General features: G+C 37.8%; 1 protein-coding gene across 6 annotated transcripts in view; it reads left to right on the top strand.

Annotated features, from left to right (window-relative positions):
* ADK (adenosine kinase) overlaps positions 1 to 24,233 on the top strand; it is a 291,598-nt gene that overhangs the window by 191,310 nt on the left and 76,055 nt on the right. For all 6 annotated transcript variants that reach the window (XM_035543036.2, XM_035543028.2, XM_035542992.1 and 3 more), the window contains one exon: positions 18,847 to 19,017. In XM_035543036.2, coding sequence (XP_035398929.1) covers positions 18,847 to 19,017 — 171 coding nt within the window. The remainder of the gene's footprint in view (positions 1 to 18,846; positions 19,018 to 24,233) is intronic.

Below are 24,233 nucleotides of genomic sequence, written 5' to 3'. Positions count from 1 at the left end.
TTAATACATTTGAAGTGAACAAAGCCATCCATTGTGTTGCTTTCTTATGACTGTTGTTAGATATTAATTTGATAAGGACAGAGTATGTTAAAATGGGACTGAAAAAAATGTTGACCTTTTTTTTTTTTCATGACTGCTTTATCATACACTATAATGTTTATTGTTGAGTATTAAGTACTCTCTATTCAAGCAGTAACAAGTTTCATAGTGGAACCAAAAGTAAGCAGCACTCACAAAATTCATTTTCACAAAAAGAATGAACAGAAAGATATGAAAACTATTGATTATGTTGTCTGTGGTGACATACAAACAAAGTGATAACTGTTCACATCTGTGAAAGTTGAAGAATGGCAATGTCAGATTGTGCAAAGATTAGCATAAGGAATCTGACATTTTTAGGTGAAAATTTATAATTACATTTGACGCTCTGGTAGAGATTCGAATGAGGGTGGAATCTTGTCAAGTAAATTTTTTTTTGTTGTTGTTCATGTCATTACCAACTGCTTAACCCTTTGATTAGCAACAATTATTACAATGGATAAATGAGGCTATTGGAGATTGGAAATTTGTTTTCTTGTGATTTATAGCAGTATTCAAATACCTGTTCGAGATAGCAGCTTCTTAAGCTTAATTTTGTTCTGCAGAAGATGTTTTAAGCGGCATCATATAGTTGTCACACTCCGGGGAAAGTTCTGCGACAATAGGTTGATGTGCATCCCCTGCCCTTTCTGAAGAAAATTAGGGAAATATCAGAAAGTTCTTCAATAAGAGATGTGAATTTTTATCCATGGCTTTTGAACTCTGGTTTGGAGGTACTGCTGTTGCTTTCTTTTCTTGCTATTTGTGGAAGAGTTTGATACCACTGTGCTGGTGTTGGTTTCTTACTAGGCTGCTGACTGGGTTGGTCCATAAATGTTGATGAGGAGGCACTGCATGGAAGGGAGTAAAGAAAAAATCCTTGCTTTCCATAATAACCTGTTTGAAGAGAAAGTAAGCTCCAGTAAATAACTAATCATTGGGTTTTTCCTATAAATGAAGGAACAGTATTGATACAGATAGACAAAAATATGTCTAAAACTTGAGATGAGACTTTTCCACATTAGTTTTGAGGAATGCCATGCCGCATTTTATTTCAACATGGACCAATAATTTTCATTCCATAAAATGAGATTATTTGTGATACAGCTCCAAAATGTTCTAGTCTCGGTATTTAAAAAGTAGAAATAATGTTTATATAGCATAAGAAATAGATTTAAACTCACAGAATTGAGGAGGTGATTTTGAGACATCCCAACTTCCTTTTTTTTTTTTTAATAAAAGTAATAAAACATGAGCTTAAATGCTGATTTGAAAGGAATGCTTTTTCATTTATCTCTATATGCGTCCAACGTGTCACAGTTAAAGATTCACTGATAACCTAATCTAGAATATCATGGTTATAGTACATAAATTAGCACACACGTTAATGCTGACTGTTAAATACATCACGTTAGCTTTAGTATCTATTTTTCTTATTCTCCCTTATTTTTTAAGGACAAAACATTGCATGAGCAGAAAATCAAGTAAAGGAGAAACAGCGGAAAACATCTGTTGTAATTAATATTCTTGTAGCTCATTTCTGTCCAGAATACTGTCTACATGTAGGGCTGTAAACATTATTAAGATCCCATTGACTTCATAATGTGGAATTCAGGGAAGTCCCATGTAGTTTAGAAAGGGCCTCAGGAGGACCTAATCTCTAAGGTGTTATTCTACTCATGATGCATTGTTGTGGTTTAACCTGGCCGGCAGCTAAACACCACACAGCCATTCGCTCACCCTCCCCCCTCTCTCTCTGGATGGGGGAGAGAAACAGGAAAGTGAAGCCTGTGAGTTGAGATAAAGACAGTTTATTAAGACAAGAAAATAATAATAATAATAATAATAATAATAATAATAATAATAGTGTCCGAAACAAGTGATGCACAATGCAATTGATTACCACCCGCTGACTGATGCCCAGCCTATCCCCGAGCAGCCGGCCCCCACCCCTGGCTAGCCACCCCTATATATTGTTCAGCATGACGTCAGATGGTATGGAATACCCCTTTGGCCAGTTTGGGTCAGCTGTCCTGGGTCTGTCCCCTCCCCTCTTGCTGCACCCCTATCCTGCCCGCTGGCAGGACAGAGCGAGAAGCTGAAAAGTCCCTTGGCTTGGTGTAAGCACTGCTCTGCAACAATTAAAAACATCAGCATGTTATCAGCGCTCTTCTCATCCTAATCCAAAACATAGCACCTACCAGCTACTAGGAGGAAAATTCACTCTGTCCTAACTGAAACCAGGACATATATCCACCCCTTGTTGCATACCATTTATGTCATGCTCGGGTTACACTCTTTCCAATACATTCTAATTAATCACCATTTTCATCTATGGTATATAGCAATCATAGTAGTGATTACATACAGTATTATATAATAATTAACATACTACAATTCAACTCATGGGCTATTCTCACCCAGTATTAGGTCCCCTTGAGGTACACACCGGACCTCCCCATTCTTTTGCATTATCCAACAAGTGCATCCAGGTCCCTGAGCAAAAGCAATCCCACAAATGGGTTTGCCTTTTCCTGAGGCAGAGTAAGCCCAGGACTGTTTTACCCAGCATGTGTACTACAGGAACTTTATCCCCTTCTACAGTACGTAACAGGTTTGATTGGGCAGGTCCAGCTCGGTTGGCAGATCCCCTAGTATTGACTAACCAGGTGGCCTTTGCCAAATGCGTATCCCAATTTTTGAATGTCCCCAGCACCCGTTGCTTTCAGTGTAGTCTTTAACAGTCCATTGTATCGTTCAAATTTCCCAGAGGCTGGTGCATGATAAGGGATGTGATACACCCACTCAATACCATGTTCTTTGGCCCAAGTGTCTATAAGGTTGTTTCGGAAATGAGTCCATTGTCTGACTCAATTCTTTCTGGGGTGCCATGTCGCCACAGAACTTGCTTTTTCAAGGCCCAGGATAGTGTTTCTGGGCGGTGGCATGGGGCACAGGATATGTTTCCAGCCATCCGGTGGTTGCTTCCGCCATTGTAAGTACGTGGCACTTGCCGTTGCGGGTTTGAGGGAGTGTGATGTAATCAATCTGCCAGGCCTCTCCATATTTATATTTCAGCCATCGTCCTCCATACCAAAGAGGCTTTGACCGTTTGGCTTGCTTGATTACAGCACATGTTTCACAATCATGAATAACCTGTGCTATAGTGTCCCCTGGTCAGGTCCACCCCTCGATTATGAGCCCATCTGTATGTTGCATCTCTACCTTGATGGCCTGAGGTGTCATGGGCCCATTGGGCTATAAATAATTCACCTTCATGTTGCCAGTCCAGGTCCACCTGAGCCACTTCAATCTCAGCAGCCTGATCTACCTGCCGGTTGTTTTGATGTTCTTCAGTAGCCCGATTCTTGGGCACATGAGCATCTACATGGCATAACCTTTACAACCAGGTTCTCTACCCGGGCAGCAATATCTTGCCACAATGCAGCAGCCCAGATGGGTTTGCCCCTGTGTTCCCAGTTGTTCTGCTTCCATTGCTGTAACCACCCCCACATGGCATTTGCTACCATCCATGAATCAGTATAGAGATAGAGAACTGGCCACTTTTCTCATTCAGCATTATCTAAAGCCAGCTGGATGGCTTTCACTTCTGCAAACTGACTCGATTCACCTTTTCCCTCAGCAGCTTCTGCAACTCGTCGTGTAGGACTCCATACAGCAGCTTTCCATCTCTGATGCTTTCCCACAATACGGCAGGACCCATCAGTGAACAGGGCATATTTCTTCTCATTTTCTGGTAGCTTGTTGTACAGTGGGGCTTCTTCAGCACAGACCACCTCCTCCTCTGATGATATCCCAAAGTATTTGCCTTCCTGCCAGTCCGTAATAACTTCCAAGATTCCTGGGCAACTGGGGTTTCCTATTCAAGCCCGCTGAGTAATCAGTGCAACCCACTTGCTCCATGTAGCATCAGTTGCATGACGTGTAGAGGGAACCCTTCCTTTCAAACATCCAGCCTAGTACCAGTAGTCGGGGTGCCAGGAGGAGCTGCGCTTCAGTACCGACCACTTCCAAAGCAGATCGAACTCCTTCATATGCTGCCAATATCTCCTTTTCGGTTGGCGTGTAACGGGCCTCAGATCCTCTGTATCCCCAGCTCCAAAAGCTAGGGGTCGACTAGATGAAAGGGTCGACCTCGAGTTTCCCCAGGTTCTTTCTGCCAGAGGCTCCAGGTGGGGCCATTCTCCCCGGCTGCGGTGTAGAGCACATTCTTTACATCTGGTCCTGTTCGGACTGGCCCAAAGGCTACTGCATGAACTATTTCCTGCTTAATTTGTTCAAAGGCTTGTCATTGCTCAGGGCCCCATTCGAAATCATTCTTCTTACGGGTTACTTGGTAGAGCGGGTTTACAATCAGACTGTAATTTGGAATGTGCATTCTCCAAAACCCCACGACACCTAGGAAAGTTTGTGTTTCTTTTTTGCTAGTTGGTGGAGACATAGCTGTTATTTTGTTGATCACATCCATTAGGATTTGACAACGTCCATCTTGCCATTTTATTCCTAAAAACTGGATCTCTCGTGCAGGTCCTTTAATTTTATTTTGTTTTATGGCAAAACCGGCCTTCAGAGGATTTGGACTATTTTCTTCCCTTTCTTGAAAATTTCCTCTGCAGTGTCACCCCACACAATGATGTCATCGATGTACTGCAGGTGTTCAGGAGCCTCCCCCTGCTCCAGCGCAGACTGGATCAGTCCATGGCAAATGGTAGGGCTGTGTTTCCACCCCTGGGGCAGCCGATTCCAAGTATATTGGACTCCCCTCCAAGTGAAAGCAAACTGTGGCCTGCACCCTGCTGCTAGAGGGATGGAGAAAAATGCATTAGCTATATCAATTGTGGCATACCACTTGGCTGCCTTTGATTCCAGTTCGTACTGGAGTTCTAGCATGTCCGGCACTGCAGCACTCAGTGGTGGCATGACTTCGTTCAGGCCACGATAGTCCACTGTTAGTCTCCACTCACCATTAGACTTTCGCACTGGCCATATGGGACTATTAAAAGGTGAATGAGTCTTGCTGATCACTCCTTGGCTCTCCAGTTGATGAATTAGCTTATGGATGGGAATCAGGGAGTCTCAGTTGGTGCGATATTGCCGCTGGTGCATAGTTGTGGTAGTGATTGGCACTTGCTGTTCTTCAACTCTAAGCAACCCCACAACAGAAGGGTCCTCTGAGATACCAGGCAAGGTAGACAACTGTTTAATGTCCTCTGTCTCTAAGGCAGCTATGCCAAAAGCCCACCGGAACCCTTTTGGGTCCTTGAAATATCCTCTTCTAAGATAGTCTATGCCAAGGATGCACAGAGCATCTGGGCCAGTCACAATACAGTGCTTTTGCCACTTATTCCCAGTTAGACTCAGTTCAGCCTCCAATACAGTTAACTGCTGGGATCCCCCCATCACTCCATAAATACAGATGGGGTCTGGCCCTTTATAGCTTGATGGTATTAGAGTACATTGTGCACCGGTGTCTACTAAAGCCTTATTCTTCTGTGCGTCTGACGTGCCAGGCCATCGAATCCACACAGTCCAATAAACTCGATTGTCCCTTTCCTCCCCCTGGCTGGAGGCAGGGCCCCTCTAGTCCTGGTCAGAATCTTCGTTTCTGTGTTTAAAGGACTGCCTGCTGGAAGTTGGAGCAGCAAACTTTTCAGAGAACCCCTTTTTCCCGATTGTTTTCTTTTGCAACTCACGTACCCATGCCTCTAGGGTCGCGGTAGATTTTCCATCCCATTTTCTCATGTCCTCTCCATGGTCACGTAGGTAAAACCACAGGGTGGCACGGGGTGTGTACCCACCATATCGTCTTCCTTGCACGGATGAACACTTACCCCTAATAGCTGAGACACTGGTTTGTACAGGTGGGAGGAAAATAAATTCTCTTTAAGTTGGTGGACCTCTTCAGAAAGTTTCTTCAAAGAATTCTCTTTTAGTTGGTGGTAACTGGTTCGTTCAGGTGGGGAGGAAAATAATCTCTTTTCAAGTTGGTGGACCTTTTCAGAAAGTTTCTCCAAAGTATTCTCTTTTAGTTGATGGACGCTTTCAGGTATCAACCAGAACATGCATTTACACAGTTCATTTGCAAAGTGTATGCATTTTTTGGTGTGGTTTTCAAGGTAAAATAGCTAATTGCCTACATAAATGTTACAGGTATTTGCAGTGCTTGGATGTTCAGAAATAATCTCTTAGAAGCTCATAAAACATTGGAGTATATGTGCTTTTTCCATACAGTATGTATTTTTCAAATACCATACATCTACTGTACCGTAGACTCCTAGAATAATTCAGGCTTGAATGGACCACTGGAGGTTTGTTAGAGTGACTTCAAAGGTGGACAGCTGACTTATGTTCTGTTGTTTTGAATATTTTTGAGGACATTCTAATGTTTGACCCTCTACTGTGATTTTTTTTTTTCCTGTGTGAAACTTCTTCAAATGTTACAAACTCACTGGAGTTTCAGAAATAGTTTGTTTGAATTAATTAATTTCTAACACAAATTTTTAAGAACATGTTAACTCCTGTACATCTCTTAATTTCTTAATTTCCCTGTACACTTCAACATGTAAAGAACAAGCAAATTGAGTTAAACCAGACTAAGTATTTTTAGGACTAACAAACAGAAGAGATGTATGTTCAAAGGGTTATACTGGTCTTCTCAAAACAGAATTGCTATGTTGGAATTATCCCCTTGAATGTATCTTTGTGACCATTAAATAACAGTTTTGGAAGCTTAAGTGAGTCCAAAGAAGTCATCAATTACCAATGATATTCTGAATTGTTATTTGTATTCTGCTTTGTGGTACTTAATCTGTAAATTCATTTGAAACTATAAATTCTCATTTATATGACAGTTTATGAAATCCATTTGTCTGTCATACATTAAGTGGAAAATACTGCCCATATGCTTCCATGGTTGCATAAAAAAAAGGTATAACATTACACAGTGTTTTTAAATTCAGCAGCATGTGATCTTACTGTCAGAAATCGCAGCATGATGTATATACATCTATATATATATGTGATACATATATATGGGGCAGTTCTCTTCAATATCTTTATCAGTGATCTGGACGATGGGATTGAGTGCACCCTCAGTTTGCTGGCAGACAACACCAAGAAGGGCATCAGGGTGCTGGAGCTTGTTCAAAGAAGGACAATGAAGCTGGTGAATGGTGTAGAGAACAAGTCTTATGAGGAGTGGCTGAGGGAGCTTGCATTTTTTAGCCTGGAGAAAAGGAGAGTCAGGGGAGAGACCTTATCACAGGTCTCCTCTCCAATTACTTTCAAGGAGTCTATAGCGAGGTGGGGATCGGTCTCTTCTCCTAAGCACTAAGTGATAAGACAAGAGGAAATGGCCTCAAGTTGCACCAAAGGAGGTTTCAGTTGGATATTGGGAAAAATTTCATCACTGAAAGGGTTGTGAGGCATTGGAACATGCTGCCCAGGGAAGTAGTTGAGTCACCATCCCTAGAGGTATTCAAAAAGTGTGTCGATGTGGTGCTTAGAGACATGGTTTAGCGGTAAACTTGGCACAGGTGAATGGTTGGACTTGATGATTTTGGAGGTCTTTTCCAACTTAAGTGATTCTATGATTCTGTGTAGATATATGATGTACACGTACCTCATTCAGTATGTCCAGAATTTCATTATGCCAGACATTTGTGGTTTTAACAGAATGTCTGTGATATGCAACTGTTCCTATCAGAAGTTGTAAGGTACATGACCATTTAGTACTAAACAAATTGCAACATTTGCAGAATGGACCTGTACCCCATTGAACTTGGATACCTATTGATGAAGACTGCATGGGATTGATATGTTTCTAAGGTAGCTAAAGAGGTATTGCCAGAGGCCACGCATTCTTAGCGAACAAATAGGTCTTTGCTGACTGGCTTTTAGAGGTTTCCTGTTCTCAAAATCATTTTACTTGAAAACTCAGAGATGTTTTGCATCAAGAAAGGTTGGTTCTCTGCCATAATTTGACCACTTAACTTGATCTTTTATGGCTTTAAAATTGTTTCTAGAAATATTACACAAATGGGAAAAAAATTCTGCAATACATTTCCTGTATTTGTAGTCTGATTTTCTGCGGTGGCCAAGGAAAGTGACAGGAGTGGAGTTATTTTCAAGTAGAGAAGTACTGAAAATACTCAGCAGAAAATTAAAACTTATCCAGAGCATTCAAACATCTTGGATAGCAGTATAAATTGAAGCCCCTTCTGAAATATGCTACTCCCACATTAATGTGACATGACAAAAAATAGTGTCTTAGCAGAGGAGTTCTCCCAATGTTGTAAGATCTGAGAGTAAAAGACAAACGCTGCTCTCCCTGGTTGCAGTAGTGGTCCTGCTATTAAGAAATGGTTTCTGAGGTGTGAACTAATGAGCTCATTAGAAACAGAAACTTCGTATAAGTATTATTTGGCTCGAATAAGCTAATGGTTAGAGATATTCCCCCCCACCTTTGAATGTGAAGAAAGAACTCATTCAGACTGTAATAATTAATTGCTAAGCACTTTGTGTTCAAAGTGTTCTACAGACAGTTATTACCCAAATTAATTTAAGTGAAAATATCTTCATTTAGAGTTTAGTAACCATCCATATTTCAACTTTATTTCTTAATAAATAATTTCTTAATTAGAATTAGCTAAGTCCTGACCCTCATTTATTTGTGTGCTCAGAAACAAAGCCATGCAGGAGTCTCTGCATAATGAAAATTAAAAGCCCAAGCAATAACATTAACGTTCTTTTAAATAATTAATTTTAATGTGTGAAAGTGTGAGCAATAAATGTTTTATTGTAAATCCTGATGTGGTAATTAATCCAAGTCATTAGGACTTAATTGCATGTTCATAGTAAATATTATATTTGCTATGAAAGAAGGTTTTTTTGGAGTTCTGATTCTGGAGCTAGACTTGAGAAAAGAGTGGTAGTTAAAAGGAAATGTTCATGCACTTATATTTAAAATTGGTAAGTTGGAAATTAAAATACATCCTTTATTATTTTAACAATTGCTTTTTTAGTTCTTCTGAGCATTTTATTTTACTATGCACTTAATTTTTTGCCATAATGTCGCTTATACATTAAATATGTCACAAGGGTATGCAAGCTGTTAAAATAAGCTAGCAAATACCTTTGGGAGCCTAGGAAGGTATTTGTTTTATTAATCATTTACTCCTTAATTTGGAAACAGCAAAAGCCCTGTTATTCAATAAAGCTTGTCATTATTTTCATACAATGAGTAAGTCTTCCTGTAAAAGATGATAGTTCCATGTATGCTGGTTGTGAGTTGAGTAGCCATATTACACAGCAAGTGAGTTCAGATCTCCACTGAAACTTCAGAGCTGTTCTGGATTGTCAGTGATACAATTTATGGAGTTTGTATCCTTGGTTGTACTCTGTTGTTTTCCCCAGCAAAATGACATTTTATAAATACATTATATGCATCTGTGGTTCTATATAGAGCTCTGTTTTGCCCATTGAGAATCTGCTCTACTTAAAGGACTCACATAAAGGATGACTTAGCCTTTGAATTGTACAATAAGTTTCTGAAATCGTTTGTTACCTCTTGATCCTTTTTTTTCTTCTTCGTACCTACTGTGCAGCAGTATTCGTGTAGTCTTTCTGATGATATGATCTTTGTTAGTGAAATAATATCCTTTCTTTGGGGCTCTTAAAATATGTTCTAACAATAATGGTAATGACTTTGATTAATATTTAATCCTCGTGCTGCTGTTCTTATAATTTACAAGATCTCAAAGGTAGCTGGGGGGAGGAAAGAAAGGTTTCTGCCTAAGTGTTTCAGTATGAGAGTACTTAGGGAAAAGCATGACTTTTTTTATCTTGTATGTGTTTTCTAACCTGAATTTAGGTAAAACCTTTCATAACATGGGCATGTTGTTTATGGAAACTCATAAGGTATAGAAGTCATGCTGGAGTTGGCTTATTTTTCATAGCATTTTACTCATTCCTGTATTTGTTTATATTGCATAACAGTTGTCATTCCTCTGAATCATCTGGGAATGCGAACACGGAGGGCACAGACGCAGTAGTGTATGCTGGTACAGAGCCGGAAGTGGCTGAGGAGTTTTTTCCTTTTTTATTAGCAGGGGAGCTAAAATTTGTAAATACAGCAGCGCAAGTCCAGATTCGTTTCGCCCTCCACTCCAGAAGTCACAATATTGGTGTGCAGTGTCACATATCACGTATCCAAAAAGTCTCTTGCATGTTATACAGCAGAAGAATTGTTATGGTTTTCAGCCCAAGGAACATTAAAGACAAAATTCTTCAGGAAGCAATACTAATGCACAAGCTTTGAACAGTTCTCCCCAAGACTTTCTGCATTTTTACAAGATCTTTAGATACGCAGTGATAGTGATTATCTACTAATACAGCCATGGTCAGCCACTGTTTCAGTCTTTGACTGTTTTACCTGTACTTATAAAATAAACCAATGTGCTGATACAGCACATTTGATTAAAAAGGTGCTCATATTTTTTCTCTTCTTGTTCAAGGCTATTTGAAGAAGCAATAAATAGACTGTTTTATGTTTGTAGAGCTCTCAAATTGAGGATTAACTGTCTAGAGAATTAGAAACTCTATGCATTTGTGGTTACGTAGATTCTCTTAATTTACTAATATACTGTAAATATTATGTACACACCAAACTTGAGTGAATTCAACATATGGTTGATGTTTACATAATTAATGAGATGCCAAATTATATTAATGTAACTAGCCATATACATAAAAAGCAAATGTTGCACAATCATCAAGAGCCTAAATTAACCATACCTTATTCTTTACGTCCTGAAATGCTACTTTGCCAGGACAGGGATTTTGTTCGAAACTGTGGAAATTAAGTTTGAAAATCAATTATCTCAATGTTCCAAACATCATAAATAATATAATTGCCAATATTAAGATTTCTGGTTATTGTTTCATTAAACAATAATTGGTATGTCTGATCTTACTTTCTGGTCTAAAAACATTATATGTTTTGTTGGTTTGTTTGTTTTATAGATCGGTTAGGCAATGCTAATTTTAATGAAGAATTGTTTTAGAAGGATGAAAGGTGAAAGAGTTTCTCTCTTTAGTCAACAATTTAATTAATGTTTTGAGATGCATTGCTTTCTTGGTAAAGATTCAGTTGTTTTTCAGTGAAGAAAATGTGTAGCAAAGTGTTTTGAGGGTACTAAGAAGAAAAGTGCCTTGCTCTTGAGCATAGCTTGTTTGATTTGCAGCTTATATTTTATTGATGGTAATACCCTGTACTTTATAATACCTTTCAACATAGAATTTCAATCATTTCAGTAATGTTAAGTAATTAAACCTCCCACTGGTTCTGCCAATGGAGGTGTATTTATCATTATAACTATTTTGCAAGTGGGCAAACAGAGGCAAAAAAGGCCGAGTTACTTAATCAAAGCAATAATAAAAATCAGGCTTCTGTCTCTCAGATGATGTTTCATTAATAGTTCCCTCCAAAATTTGTTATAAATTAAGTATGAATAAAAACAGAGATCTTACTCCTTGAGCTTAATAAACACGCACAAAACTCTGTGCTGAGCTGTGGAAATAGTACAGAGATCTTTTGCTTCCTCACAGAGGGGCAGACTTCAGGGAGCTATGTCTGACCATCATCTTAAGATCTTAATTCACATTGCTAATATGAGCTTAAGTATCTTTGGAGTTTCCAGGGAAATAGGAGATTTTTTTATTTGGGATGACATTTCCCTTCACCAAAACTAGGTATATTACTGCTCTCTCGCACGTGTATACTTCTACACCTCATTGTTTAAGCTTTCATCCGTACATCCTGCAAGTATACGTCTTACAAGTAAAGTCACACAATTATTTTGTCCTAAATATGACTTGGTGGAACTTCCTGGGTAATGCGTAGTTTAATTGATAGTATTCAGAACGGAAAAAGAAGTCTGAATTACTTAAAATTAAAAAAATTGCTAGTATATATGTAAAATAATTATTTTTTTTAACATACAATGGCAAATATTGGAGTTTTTCTGCTACTGTTGTAATCTGATAGATACTAATATGACAGCAATCAGAGTTCACTTCAGCAACAAAGAAGCTGTTCAAATCTGAAAGCAATCCTCTCCTTCTGACATGTTGGCACCATCATAGAGGAAAATGTCACGGTCAATATAAGCACATTTACTGACAGTTAGGTTTTTTCCTATGTTACTGAAAACTGTTTGAAACTTGGCTTTTATCAAAAACAGAAACACTGGCCACTCAGAATGATAAAACAATAGTTTACAGCTTAGTCATTTTCCAGTTATAAAGCAATACTTTCATAAAAATAAACAATGCATACAGGAACAAGCCAAAACAATTACTCAGAGAAATTGTTGCATTCTTGCTGTCCTTGCTTTCTGATTTAAAACAACTGTCTCCAGTAGGAACTGGACAAAGAGCAGCGGGTTTTGTTTCATTAGGTAACTACTTGCTGATCAAGATAAAATATAGTTTGAAAATGTAGTTGAAACCACGTAGGTGCGTACTAAATTCCTAAATAACCAATTACATGAAGAACAGGTACACAGATTAAAATGACTTGCATATATTTCACAGACTGGACATTTCCCAAATTATACAGAGCTTTTGTCCTTCCTAGAGGAAGTAAAAAAATGACTTAAAGAACAAGCACTTTCATTAGTAAAATTTATGGTGTTTATCTGATTTGTGTAGTGGTGTTTGTTGTTGTTGTTGTTGTTATTTCTGGAGTTTTTTAGTGTCAGGAGGATTTTAATATCTATATCATTTCATACTCTTCTGTCATATCTCAGGAAGGAAAGTACTTGAATGATTTCAGGCAGTTGCAAGTATAAATGCTTAAAAGTCAGGTGAAGAGGTAGGGGGTCCAGTAAGCCTGATAATCTGGCAGTGCTGCGTGTACAAAGTAGAGTAGCCAGATAGTTTGGTGTTGCAGATGCAGTTCTCTATATTGTTCTCTGCTCTTTTAAACTCCCAGAAGTACTAAGATGAAGAGCTTTTGCTCTAACTTTCCAGGAAGATTCCTTCTGTTTCCTGTTCTGAAGGGAGATGATTTCTTTGTCGGTCTCAGTCAGTGGGTGGGATGTGGACTACGCCCAATCTGTGCTCCATGCACTTCAGAGGCTAGAAGACATGGGTCTCTCACGTAGAAACCTTGTTTAAGTGGTTCTCTCTAGAGCAGTGACCCAGTGATTCATTCTCCATCCCAAAAATTGCCGTGTGTTGCATCTTCACTCCTTTCAGGCTCTGATAGCTCTGCTGGGCTGCAGCAGACAAAACTGATGGCGGAGCAGAGGAGAAGTCTCCTCTGCCCAAGTGCATGGCTTAAAGTTCTCTTTGTGTACAGAATATGGGAAATGTAACCAAATCCAAAGCTCTGACTTGGTTACATCTGCAGTTTAGCAGAGCACGTTCTTTTGGCACCTGAGCAGTCTCGCTGATTTTGCTGGAACTGCCAGCATGCTTGAAGTTGGATGATTTCTGTAGGGCTTTACTGAATCACGGCATTTATCAGCACTGTCACTGTGGAACTGTCAAACTTTTAATGTGCCTGAAAAATTCCAGCCTTTAGATGGATGAGTGTGTGATGTCATCATAACTGCATTTTTATGTAAATGCGTGCCATAAAATAATTTTGGATTAAATGATGTGTTCCTTTCATGTTGGCAGAATATAATTCATCTTTAATGGCAACAGACTGTTGTATATGTGTATCTGAAAGTTAAATATTTTGATTCACACTTATGATGTATTGATTTTACATTGTTACCAAATGGTATTTCAAAATCAGTTCAAAATGCCATAGTTCAAAATCTAGTCGCTCATAAAGTTATTTTCTTGTAAACCACTCTGAAAGTGGGGGTGGTTAGGAGGGGGTAAGAGGTACAAAGAGAAGGCAAATGGAAGGATTTCAGAGGGTGATAGGTTTGAGAGCAATCTTATTTTTTATCATCTCTACGTGTTCTTATGCAAACATTGCTTCTGTGGTATTAAACAATAATAAATCCAGAAATGCAAAGCTGTTTGTTATCATCTCACTCTGGATTTGTCTAAACGTATACTAAGTCACAGTTTTCAGTTTTTGGCTTTAAGGAAGTATTTATTGGTTTAAAAAAAGAAGAAAAAAAAAAGAAAAAAAAACACCTCGATCCTCATTGTGCAAACATTTACATGTATGTAATGCAGATGAATTCAGTGTGAGTACATTTTTTCATGTGAACAAATGATGGCAAGACTGCTCAGTTTGGACAGAACACCTTATTCAGTATTACTTTCACCAAAGCCAGAGTAGTTCTGGCTTCATGAGATACTTCATCTGATTCTATGATACTTCTCTGATTCATAGTTCATAGAAGTACTATGATACTTCTCTGATTCTATGCTGCTGACACTTCTGACACCCTTCATTTGCTGCACTCACATCTGCTAGTGCTAGTGCTACATGAGCATAGTGTAGGTCAGAAGAAACCTTTGGGGTTTGCATGTGATAAAAATGAGAGAGATGCAAAGACATGTTGTTTATGCATAAACCCACCAAATCCTTTCAAAAACACTAGTAACTATTAAAAAGAAGATATGATCATAAAAGACTGTCCTATACTCACAGTACCTGGGTACGATTTAAAAAGGTGCATCCTTGCAGAATTCCTGAGTATTGCAAAAGCAAGATGTCATATTCTCTCTTGACTTTGTCTACTGCTGTCATGCACATCTTAATGTTGAATTTTAAAAGCTCTTAAGTTATAACCAAGCTACTGTATCTCCTGTAACCATGTGTCTGCAATAACAAATGTATTTTACTTATTTCTTCCTTTTTATTTCTCTTTTTCCCACAAGAATTTTTTTCCCACCAAAGGACTGTATTTAAGCAGAAATACTTGCTACAATGAATGAGAAAAGTATTTTTGCATTTCGTGTGTTTATACGTACAAACATACATATAAATAATTCAGTATATCATCTTATTTTCCTGATGTATATAATAGTTCAGCTTTGCTCTCTGGCTTGTGGTACAATGGTACCTTCCTCCTGACATAGAGAAGAGGCTCGTTACAGTTTGAGCAGCAGAAAATAGTGGCACATCTTGAAGCAGTAGCATCTGGTATTCTCAGCCTCAATCAGTGCATGCCAAAGGAATACTGTGTGCTGCAAATATGTCTGATAGCCTTTAATGTTTAATAGGTTTTTGTAGTACGATATTGCTCTCTTTCACTTTCTTTTGACTGCACTGCCTAATTATCATGTACTTGTATGTACTGCATTCTTTCACAAACATAAATACATGCACAGTAATTTAATTTCTGATATAAATGCAAGCTAACTTTCCCAGGCTATTGGAATTTCTGTATATTAAGCAATTGACTCATCTTTTGCTTACAAGCATTTTTGTTACTATTTTAATAATCCTTTGGTTTTGAGGGTAAAAAGGTTCCCAAAACCCTCAGGAGTAAGCAGAGGTGTGTAGATGGGTATAGAATATTTTTGATCATTCTCTTAATCTTCTTGTTAGTGGGAATAGAACTTCTTTGTGAACTACAAAGTCTTCTAGATTAGTGGTCTTTGTCTTGTGTTTTGGGAGACTTGGAACTGTCAGTAAAGAATCCACAAATGTGGAGGAGAGAGAGGTGAGATCACGTGTACTACTCAACAGTCTACCCAAGGAAAATCTCCAAATTAGTACTGCTATTTAGAAGGAGGAGAAAAAAAAAAAAAACAAAAAAAAAAAACAAACAAAAAAAAACGAAGAATAAGAGCTTAAGAAATCAAACAAAGGTGTAAACCCAACCTGTAGTCCTCCAACTTCTAAATTGTCCTTATTTGACATAAGAAAACCTTACCGTCCTGTCCCAGAAGTGACACATGGAAATACTTATTCTCACACTCAAAGCTAGTGTTGGCTAACAGTTAATTTCTGGACTAGGTGGGAGCAGTTGACTTGCACATTCCTTTTTATACATTTGGCTGGACAAAAAGCAGTGGCAGCTGCAAGAACACGAAGGCTGTGGTTCTGAGGAAGATATGGAGTGACATTTTTTTTGTTGTGAATCTCAGTGAGGCATAAGAAAACCTGTTTATTTTGGAGGAGTTCATTCCTGTTCAAAATTGTAGCATGCTGCAGTAGAGTGGTCTGTGGCTTATCTAGTTTTAGTTCAAACAACAAAAGCTGGGTTCATGTAACAGTAATGCTGGCCATAGCTGTAACTGGAGTTCCACTGAAAATAGAGTCAAACTCCATTTAAATACTTTCAGGGGATGAGGGGAATATCTAATTTGCTTTCTTTAAACCAAGATCTGTTCAGTTCAGACTTTATACATTTTCTTCCTGCTTTATTAATTCCATTGTGTGAATTGTACTGCTACAACTTTTTTGTTGTATTTCTACAACTTTTATTTGCAAAGAACTGTTATACGTGGCAAAGTTGTAGTGAGTTCTCACATACACAACTCTTAATTTCTGTATTTTAATATCAAATAACTATTTAAATAAAAATATAAAATGAAAAGTTCGTGGAAGGCTGAAATTAAATGGCAGAAATGAGCTTTAGGAAACCCCGAAGACAGAGTTGTAGCTTTGAGAGAGTTCTAGCCCTCTACTTTGCAGGATCTGAAAAAGCAAGCTCTACTATCTGCATCTCAGTACTTTTATGTTGCCTTTCCAAAGGAAAATGGAGTTGGATGCAGGCCTGAGCTAGATCTCACGGGGATAGTGTTCTGTACCTTAAATTACAATCAGATGTATTTTAGTTCAGATGAAGTTTTCAGCCTAAAATTGGTAAGAAGCCTAATTATTTGACCAGGTTACTATTTACACAGACCACTGTATAGCAATCTGTGATTTATCCACAGCTGGCAACATGTTAACCTTGAAAGGTTTTTATTTTGTGTTTGGAACAGTATTTAAATATCCAACTCTGTTCATTAAATGAAAAACTAAAAGATAGTAGAGATTGCTATGGAGACAAGATGTTATATAAACTGTTCATTTTAATTCTTCAGAATGTAAAAATAGCAAAGAAGCTTGGATGTTTACAGGCTTCCAGTCGTTCAAGGTACTGAGTAACTCCACAAGATGCAAAGCATTCTTATGCCCTTTGGACTTCTTGTTTTGCAAAATCTGGGCATGATTCGCTACAAGCAATCCTGCATTCGCTACACTGGAAAGCGTGGGGTAGGGAGAAATAAACAGGAGACTTTCTAAGTAGTCTTCAACCTATAGACTTTTTATTATATTATTTTTCCAGCAGTACGATGCCTGAGATGATCAGTTAGCTGAAGTAGACAGGAGAAAAATATAGATATGCTATGATCCAAAAACAAAATAATATGGATAAAACCTGGAAAATACAATTGTTTCACTATTGTACCTTTTAGAGTGGCAGTGTTACAGATAGAACTGAAATGGGGTTTTATTTGTGTGTCCCCCCAAAAAAGATTGTTGTCTACTGTGCCTTAGACATTTTCTCTGGCCTTAAATTTAACCCTTGCTGCTCTTGCTTGAAAATGATTGTTATTCAGTGAATTTTGAGAACAGTTCATAAAACTGCTTTTAGAATCATAGAAATAGAACACATGATGTTTGTTTAATTAGTGTAAAGACCAAGCCATTGTCTAATTAATAGATTAGTGAAACTAGGGAATCTTTACATAATGCCTGGAACACATGCAGAAAAACATTGCCTATCGGGGTTGGAGGTAAGCGTGTGCAAGGCTAAATTCAAACTGGCATCCTTGAACTGTTCTGCATATGGGGTTGAAATCACCATTCACAATTTCATAGACAAATTCAGTTCTGTTCATTCTCTGTTTCGTTTTTTGATTCTTTGTATTTATCTGTGATAACATTGAGCTTGGGGAAGAAGAGATCTTGAAAAATCATTTCCCTAGGTCTGTTAGCAACCAAGAACTTTAATATTAAAGAATGAAGGACAATACTCTTGGGGAGGTGATAAACTATATTGTTACATTTTTAGAAGATGTGGTATAATGGAAAAGAATTAAGTATCTTTTGCGTAAAGATTGTAGCTGAATGTCCCATTGAGACTGTGGAGTCCACCTCTGTGTCGGCTGAGGGGCAAGAACTGCAGGTCTGCTCAGTTCTGATAGCTGACAGCATCACAGTCGCCCTTCCTGTGAGCACCTGCATCCCTTTACAAAGTCTGTGGTCGTAGGCAAATAGGCAGAAATGTGAAAACCCATAGGGTTTTCTGGTAGGACAATTACAACTACTACAATGACACTATACTCAACAGACTTGTTAAAAACAAGGTAGTAATTTCTCAGGCAAGGGATTTCATTCATCTCCTAGCTGTGTGTAAGCCATCTTATTGGACATTGGAATTAAGCAGTGCAGTCTGATTGACTGTCGTTCTATAAAGGGCCATTTAGAACTATAATGTAGCACCTTTACAACTACTTTACAACTACTTTACACTTTACAACTACAAACACTAGTCCTGGCTGCCATGGAAAAGGAAACAACATACAGTGCAGAAGTAGTGGGTTATGTTTAATTTTGGAGCGTTGTCATTCTCAGCATATGCAGATTCTTTGTCACTTCTGTAATTTCTTAATGGAAAGGCAGCATTTAGCCATAGTTTTTTGTTTGTTTTTAAATCTGTGCATATATATGACAGAAAAGTTGGGTTGGAGAGACCTTATAGAAGCAGCATACTTAATGTGGTTCCTGATTTGAAACTATTAAAAATCATTTGTTTGTTTGGATGCTTGCAGGGATTCTTCCTGACGGTTTCACCAGAAGCAGTATTAAAAGTGGCTACTCAAGCTTCTGCAAACAACAAGATCTTCAGCTTAAATCTTTCTGCACCGTTTATTAGCCAGTTCTACAAAGAGCCTATGATGAAAGTCATGCCCTACGTTGATGTCCTTTTTGGAAATGAGACGGTGAGTCTTAAAAGGTATTTGCATCTCTTGCACCTGCTTGTTTGTGTCTAGAAGTCTGCTTTTTGGTTTTCCTTTACATAGAGATAGAAAGTCACCATCTGAGGTGTCAGTAGAGAATGAAATCCGCAGTCACTGGACTGTGAAATTTCAGTTGATGCCAAACGTGTAACTTGGCCTGTCAGAGGTTTGCAACTTGCTTGTTTTAGTGTGGCAACACATGAACAAGTTACTCTAGATTAAATGAGGAAATGTCCAACACATTGGCCGTTTCCTAATAGCTGCCCGTATGCATGATGTGCTCACCCAGCAGTTAAATCTCTGTTGGAAGAAAAAAATATGAAGGGCCACTGCAGAGCTGGTGAAGTGCCGCAACTCGTTTCCATACGCATACTCCTATTCTTGATAGCATTTTATGTGATGAAGTAGAATCTTTGGGGAGAAGTGGTAGGAGAAAGCTAAAAAATATTTAATTGGTTTAGAAGGCTCTCGTTGATTTTTATGGTAGATAGACTGGTGGTGCATCTAAGGAAGGCTTATCTTTGCTATGCAACAGTTGGGAAACAGATTGCATGAAATTCTGCCTGGAGGTCCATGGTAATAGACCAGCTGAATTCAGATTTCACTCATTGTAGTGCTATCACTTTTTGATTTTTTCCACTTCAGAAAGTGCTTTTAAATATTAGTTTGCTCGGCACAAAATGGTTAAGTAGATAAATAAATCTTTGAAAGTGTGATATACCTAAATGAAGTGTTGGCATGTCTCTCAAGATAACTACGTTAGTACTGGAATATTATGGAAAAGTTACTCATTCCTGTTAGTGGTTGTTCCTGATTGTGACACAGAGTTCCACCAACACAAATCAATTTTTACACTGTTTCTGCGTCTACCAGTTAGGGCCTAGCATTATTACAAATACAGTACCTAAAGAAGTATTTTTAAAATGGAGAATATGGTAATGTTTTTAGATGCAGTAGGATAAGAAAAAAAATGACTGTAGCTAGCAATATAGAAGTGGTGTTTTCTGGACATTTTGCTGCTGTTGCCAATTTTTGCTTTAATTAAGTCTTTTGCAATACAGTCCTTACAAAGATGCTACTGAGCATTTGGATTTCATAGTAGTGTATTCTAAAGTAAAAAAAAGTCAGGTCTCACAAATTAGGTAGACCAAGTCTAGTCAATATTTGGGTGGAAGAGGTTAAGAGTAACTTCGGGGATTAAATATTGCTGGTCTTCTATATAGATATTGTCCCATTGACCTATTAGGAGAATTCATATCACAGGAGTTCATAAGGTACTGTTTCTCAGAAGATAAAACATAGATTGGTACTACTTGTATATTTGCATGCTTTGTAAGCAATAGTCCACTATACTGGCAACATTCCAGTTTCGGAAATTATATTCAGTCTACCTTAATTTCCCCTGCCATTTGAGTTTGCTATGGTATTTTTCACCTGCTGTCATAAAATACTGTGTAGGATTGTTGTGCATATTAAAGTGTGAAATATTCCCTGAATTTTCCTTGTATAATTTCTGAAGCGTCCTGTTGTCTTTCAGGGTAAAAGACACTATTTAAGCTTAAGTGACCATCCTTAGACTTGTCTGTACCATATGTAAACACTCTGGAGTACCAGCCTTTCATGGTATAATTTTGCTATCAGTTAAAACCCTGGTCATCTTTTAGTCTCTGTTTTCCACTATATAAGCTGGACATTGCTACTTTTGAGATGTTGAAATGATATTCACAGTGGTTTATTCTCTTGTCGTTCTGTGTGACTTGAAACCACACTCTTGGCATGGTATACTTCCAGTTTATAGTAGCTGCTGCATCTTGTAATTGTCAGTGTTCCTGCTCTCTGCATATGGTTTGTGGTAAAGAATAGTTATAAAACTCAAGAGAAGCTTACTCTGACATGTTCTGCATTCTGGTAGCTTCCTTCTTTGTTTATTGTTCCTATATTTATTTCATCTGCAAGTACATTCAGGACTTTGTGTTTATGTATGCCTTGATGGGGAATGAACCTCCCCAGCTAGTCAACACCAAAATTTTGCCCATTTACTGTGATTTCCTTTTGCTTTTTGCTATGTATTCCATCATTTTTGCTAGTTTAGTTAAATACTTAAAGTGCGTAAGTTAACATATAAGCAAGACATACTAAGTTGTGTCATTGCTTTTTATTAGTACAAACAATAGACTCAGACATGGTTTTTATTCTTTATGTTTATCTTCACTCCACATTATAGACCAATACAATTTGATTGTTAATCACTGAGCTGTTTATTTTTTTTAGAGTAATATAAAAAACATCCAAGAACGGCAAAATTCCAAATTACTGCCATTCCTAAACTAAAAACAATTGGCGAAGTGATTTTAAATTACATCTTCTACTAAAAAATTTACATCTGAATGGAGATTGGTTATTTCAAGTTTCAGCCAGATGGTAATTAAAATGGGCAAGTTATAAACCTCGTGGAATAAATGTTCTAGTTCAGAATGTAAATGCCAGGATACCCTTAACTGTGATGGAGACATTGAATATCGTGATAACAACTCAATACATTTATCAGTTTCAGCATTAGCTCAATGACCGGTGGTGTTTTAATCATTGTTTTAAATCCCTTTTATGGCTAGCCAAACATCTTGCCTTGGATTTTGATACTTATGAACTGTACTTCATGTAATAAATTTAGTACAGAACATTCAGAATAGGAATAATTACATGTTCATTGCTGCTAACCAATTAGGGCCATTCTGCAGTTATTATCTAGCAATACATGACTGGAGAACTTGATTATTGTCATTGCTTTTAATTTTTATTAAATTAAGTTTTTTTAATAGTGTCATTTTGCAAATGATTCTTAGCAATAATACCTTCCAAGCTACCATAATCACTGGATAATTAACCTGCCAGGATTAAGCACACTCTACTTTGCCTCAGGATTCTTAACTCTCAAATAAGGTCAATTATCTCCTGATGATAACTGCTTTGTCACAAGTTGCTGCTTAATTCGTCTGTAGAAGCTCACCTTAGAATACATATTTTACAACTCAGAGTAACTTACAGTAACTGAATGGTCAAAGGAGTGAAAGCCTTTAAAATTACATCCCTACATAAAATTGTGCAGTGTTTCCTGTGCAGCAATTACCAGGCAAGTAGAGGAGACAATATTTGCATCTATTTCTTTTCTAGACCACTTTCTCAGTTAGGGCTAAAACTTACTGTCTCTGATGCACTTTGCAACAGGGTCAACCCAGGAAGCACCACTTCTGTCCTACTTTATTTTCATCAGAGAACCCATAGAGAAGTAAGTAATGGCCACAGGAACGTGCACTATTTCTAGTCTCCCCGAAAGATGTAAGTTACAGTAGCTTTTCTTCAGGGAAGGGGCTTCTTCTGGTGGGAAAGGTTCTGTGTTGTGGAATATGTAGCTGGGGATAGCAGTTTCTTTTCTTTGGAGTTCTTCAGAATTCAAGGGACTCTACAAAGCTTTCATATGATTCATCCCCACATATGGCAGTCATTCACGACTCAGAGAGGAATATTTATTAATATATTGATGTGGTAAAGATCTTCTGGGTTGTCTTCCTACGTGCAGTCAGGATACCACTGAGAAATTTTAAAATTTAGAAACTTCAGAATTACAGACGTACTGAGCTCCTCATCTACAGCTTTACAATAAAAAACATAACCAAGCAATATAGCTTGTATATAGTGTGCAACAATCAGTAAAAGTTAAGGAGGATATGGAGAATAGAAATCGTGGATTTTTTTAAGCAGTGGAATAAACAAAAATAATATCACAGATCTTGGAAATGAGATCTTCCTCTCTAGTGTAAAGAGCTGTAACTTCTAAACACACAGTCTCTGAACAAATTAATTACGGGATTGTAAACTGAATTCTGCAAAGACAGATGCTTCTGCTAGCTGTTTGGGAAATTGATGCTGGTGTGACAGCAAACGTGCTGAAAAGAGAGAAAGTTGTGTGCAAGACATCTATGTTTTAGCAAGCGATGACAATAGCTTTAGTAATGATTCTGGAATTATGAATCCTGATCTTTAAAAAGATGGGGGCCTTTGTATGCAATAAGATATCAAACAGGTCTTGTCATCATTTCAGCTTATAATTACACTGAAATGGCACATTTTGTTTCATTAATTTAAAATGCTTTCAAGTGAGGTATCAAATACTAACATAAACATCCCCACAAATATATGTAGTTTAAATAAAGTCTTTGTGAACCTTTATAAGCCTTTATAAAGGCAAGTCTTCTTAATGACATGGGAAATTCACTTTAATGGCTGATTAACAGTCACTAAAACTGATAAACTCTTTAAAACAGATAACAGTGGTTAACATTCTCCCAGTTTGATCTTGCAGTCTGTAGTTTTGTGCTTTTCTTAACTGTAGGAGTGAATGGATTTTTCTGGCATAAAACTGTTTTCAGCACTCTGGGATTTACACCTAAATGACAGTTTCCAAATAAATTAGTCTATTCCATATTTCATGTAACTTATAACGCATATTTGTAACCAACTTTCACTGCACGTGCTTTAGTATATAACATTACAATATGATATTCGGGCAAAACTCAATCCTGCCTATAAACTGTGCTGGATTATCACCTGGGACAGGATTGGTTTTGGAATCTGCCCACAGCTCACAAGAACAAGATGTAACAGCCTTTGTAAGGTAAACGAGCCACATGGTGATTCTTTTTCAACTGGTGTGCATTCACAATGATGTAATTGAATTGATCTGAATTTACACCAATCTAATTGCTACTGTTCATACACCTAGCAGATCATTTACCACGCTTACTGCATGCCTTTTCAAACTGGTGAAGTGTCTGTTTCCAAGGAAATGATTAAGAGATGAGAGATGGGAGAAAATCAGGTGGCAGGTATAATTTGGTATGTGGAGGGAGGGAAATACAGTTTGACTTTTGATGAGTGAGGAAAGGGAAGCAAACGTTTCAATCTGTTCTTCCATATCAGGCAGAACCAAGGAGAGAGGAATATAGCAAAGGATGGCTGGTCGTGTCATAAATATCACAAAATTGTTTCTGTAATTAATTTCAAGTAAGCATTTACAATTATTTTTGAATGTTTGAAACTATCCAGTAGAAGGCAAACACTAAATTGTATTTGGATTGAAACTATGCATCTCAAGGAGGCTCATTTTACTGAACAGTTAACTTGCATGCATTTAAAGAGCT

Source organism: Cygnus atratus, chromosome 7 (assembly GCF_013377495.2).
Source record: "Cygnus atratus isolate AKBS03 ecotype Queensland, Australia chromosome 7, CAtr_DNAZoo_HiC_assembly, whole genome shotgun sequence".
Lineage (NCBI taxonomy): Eukaryota > Metazoa > Chordata > Aves > Anseriformes > Anatidae > Cygnus > Cygnus atratus.
This window is presented reverse-complemented; position numbering and strand designations above follow the sequence as displayed.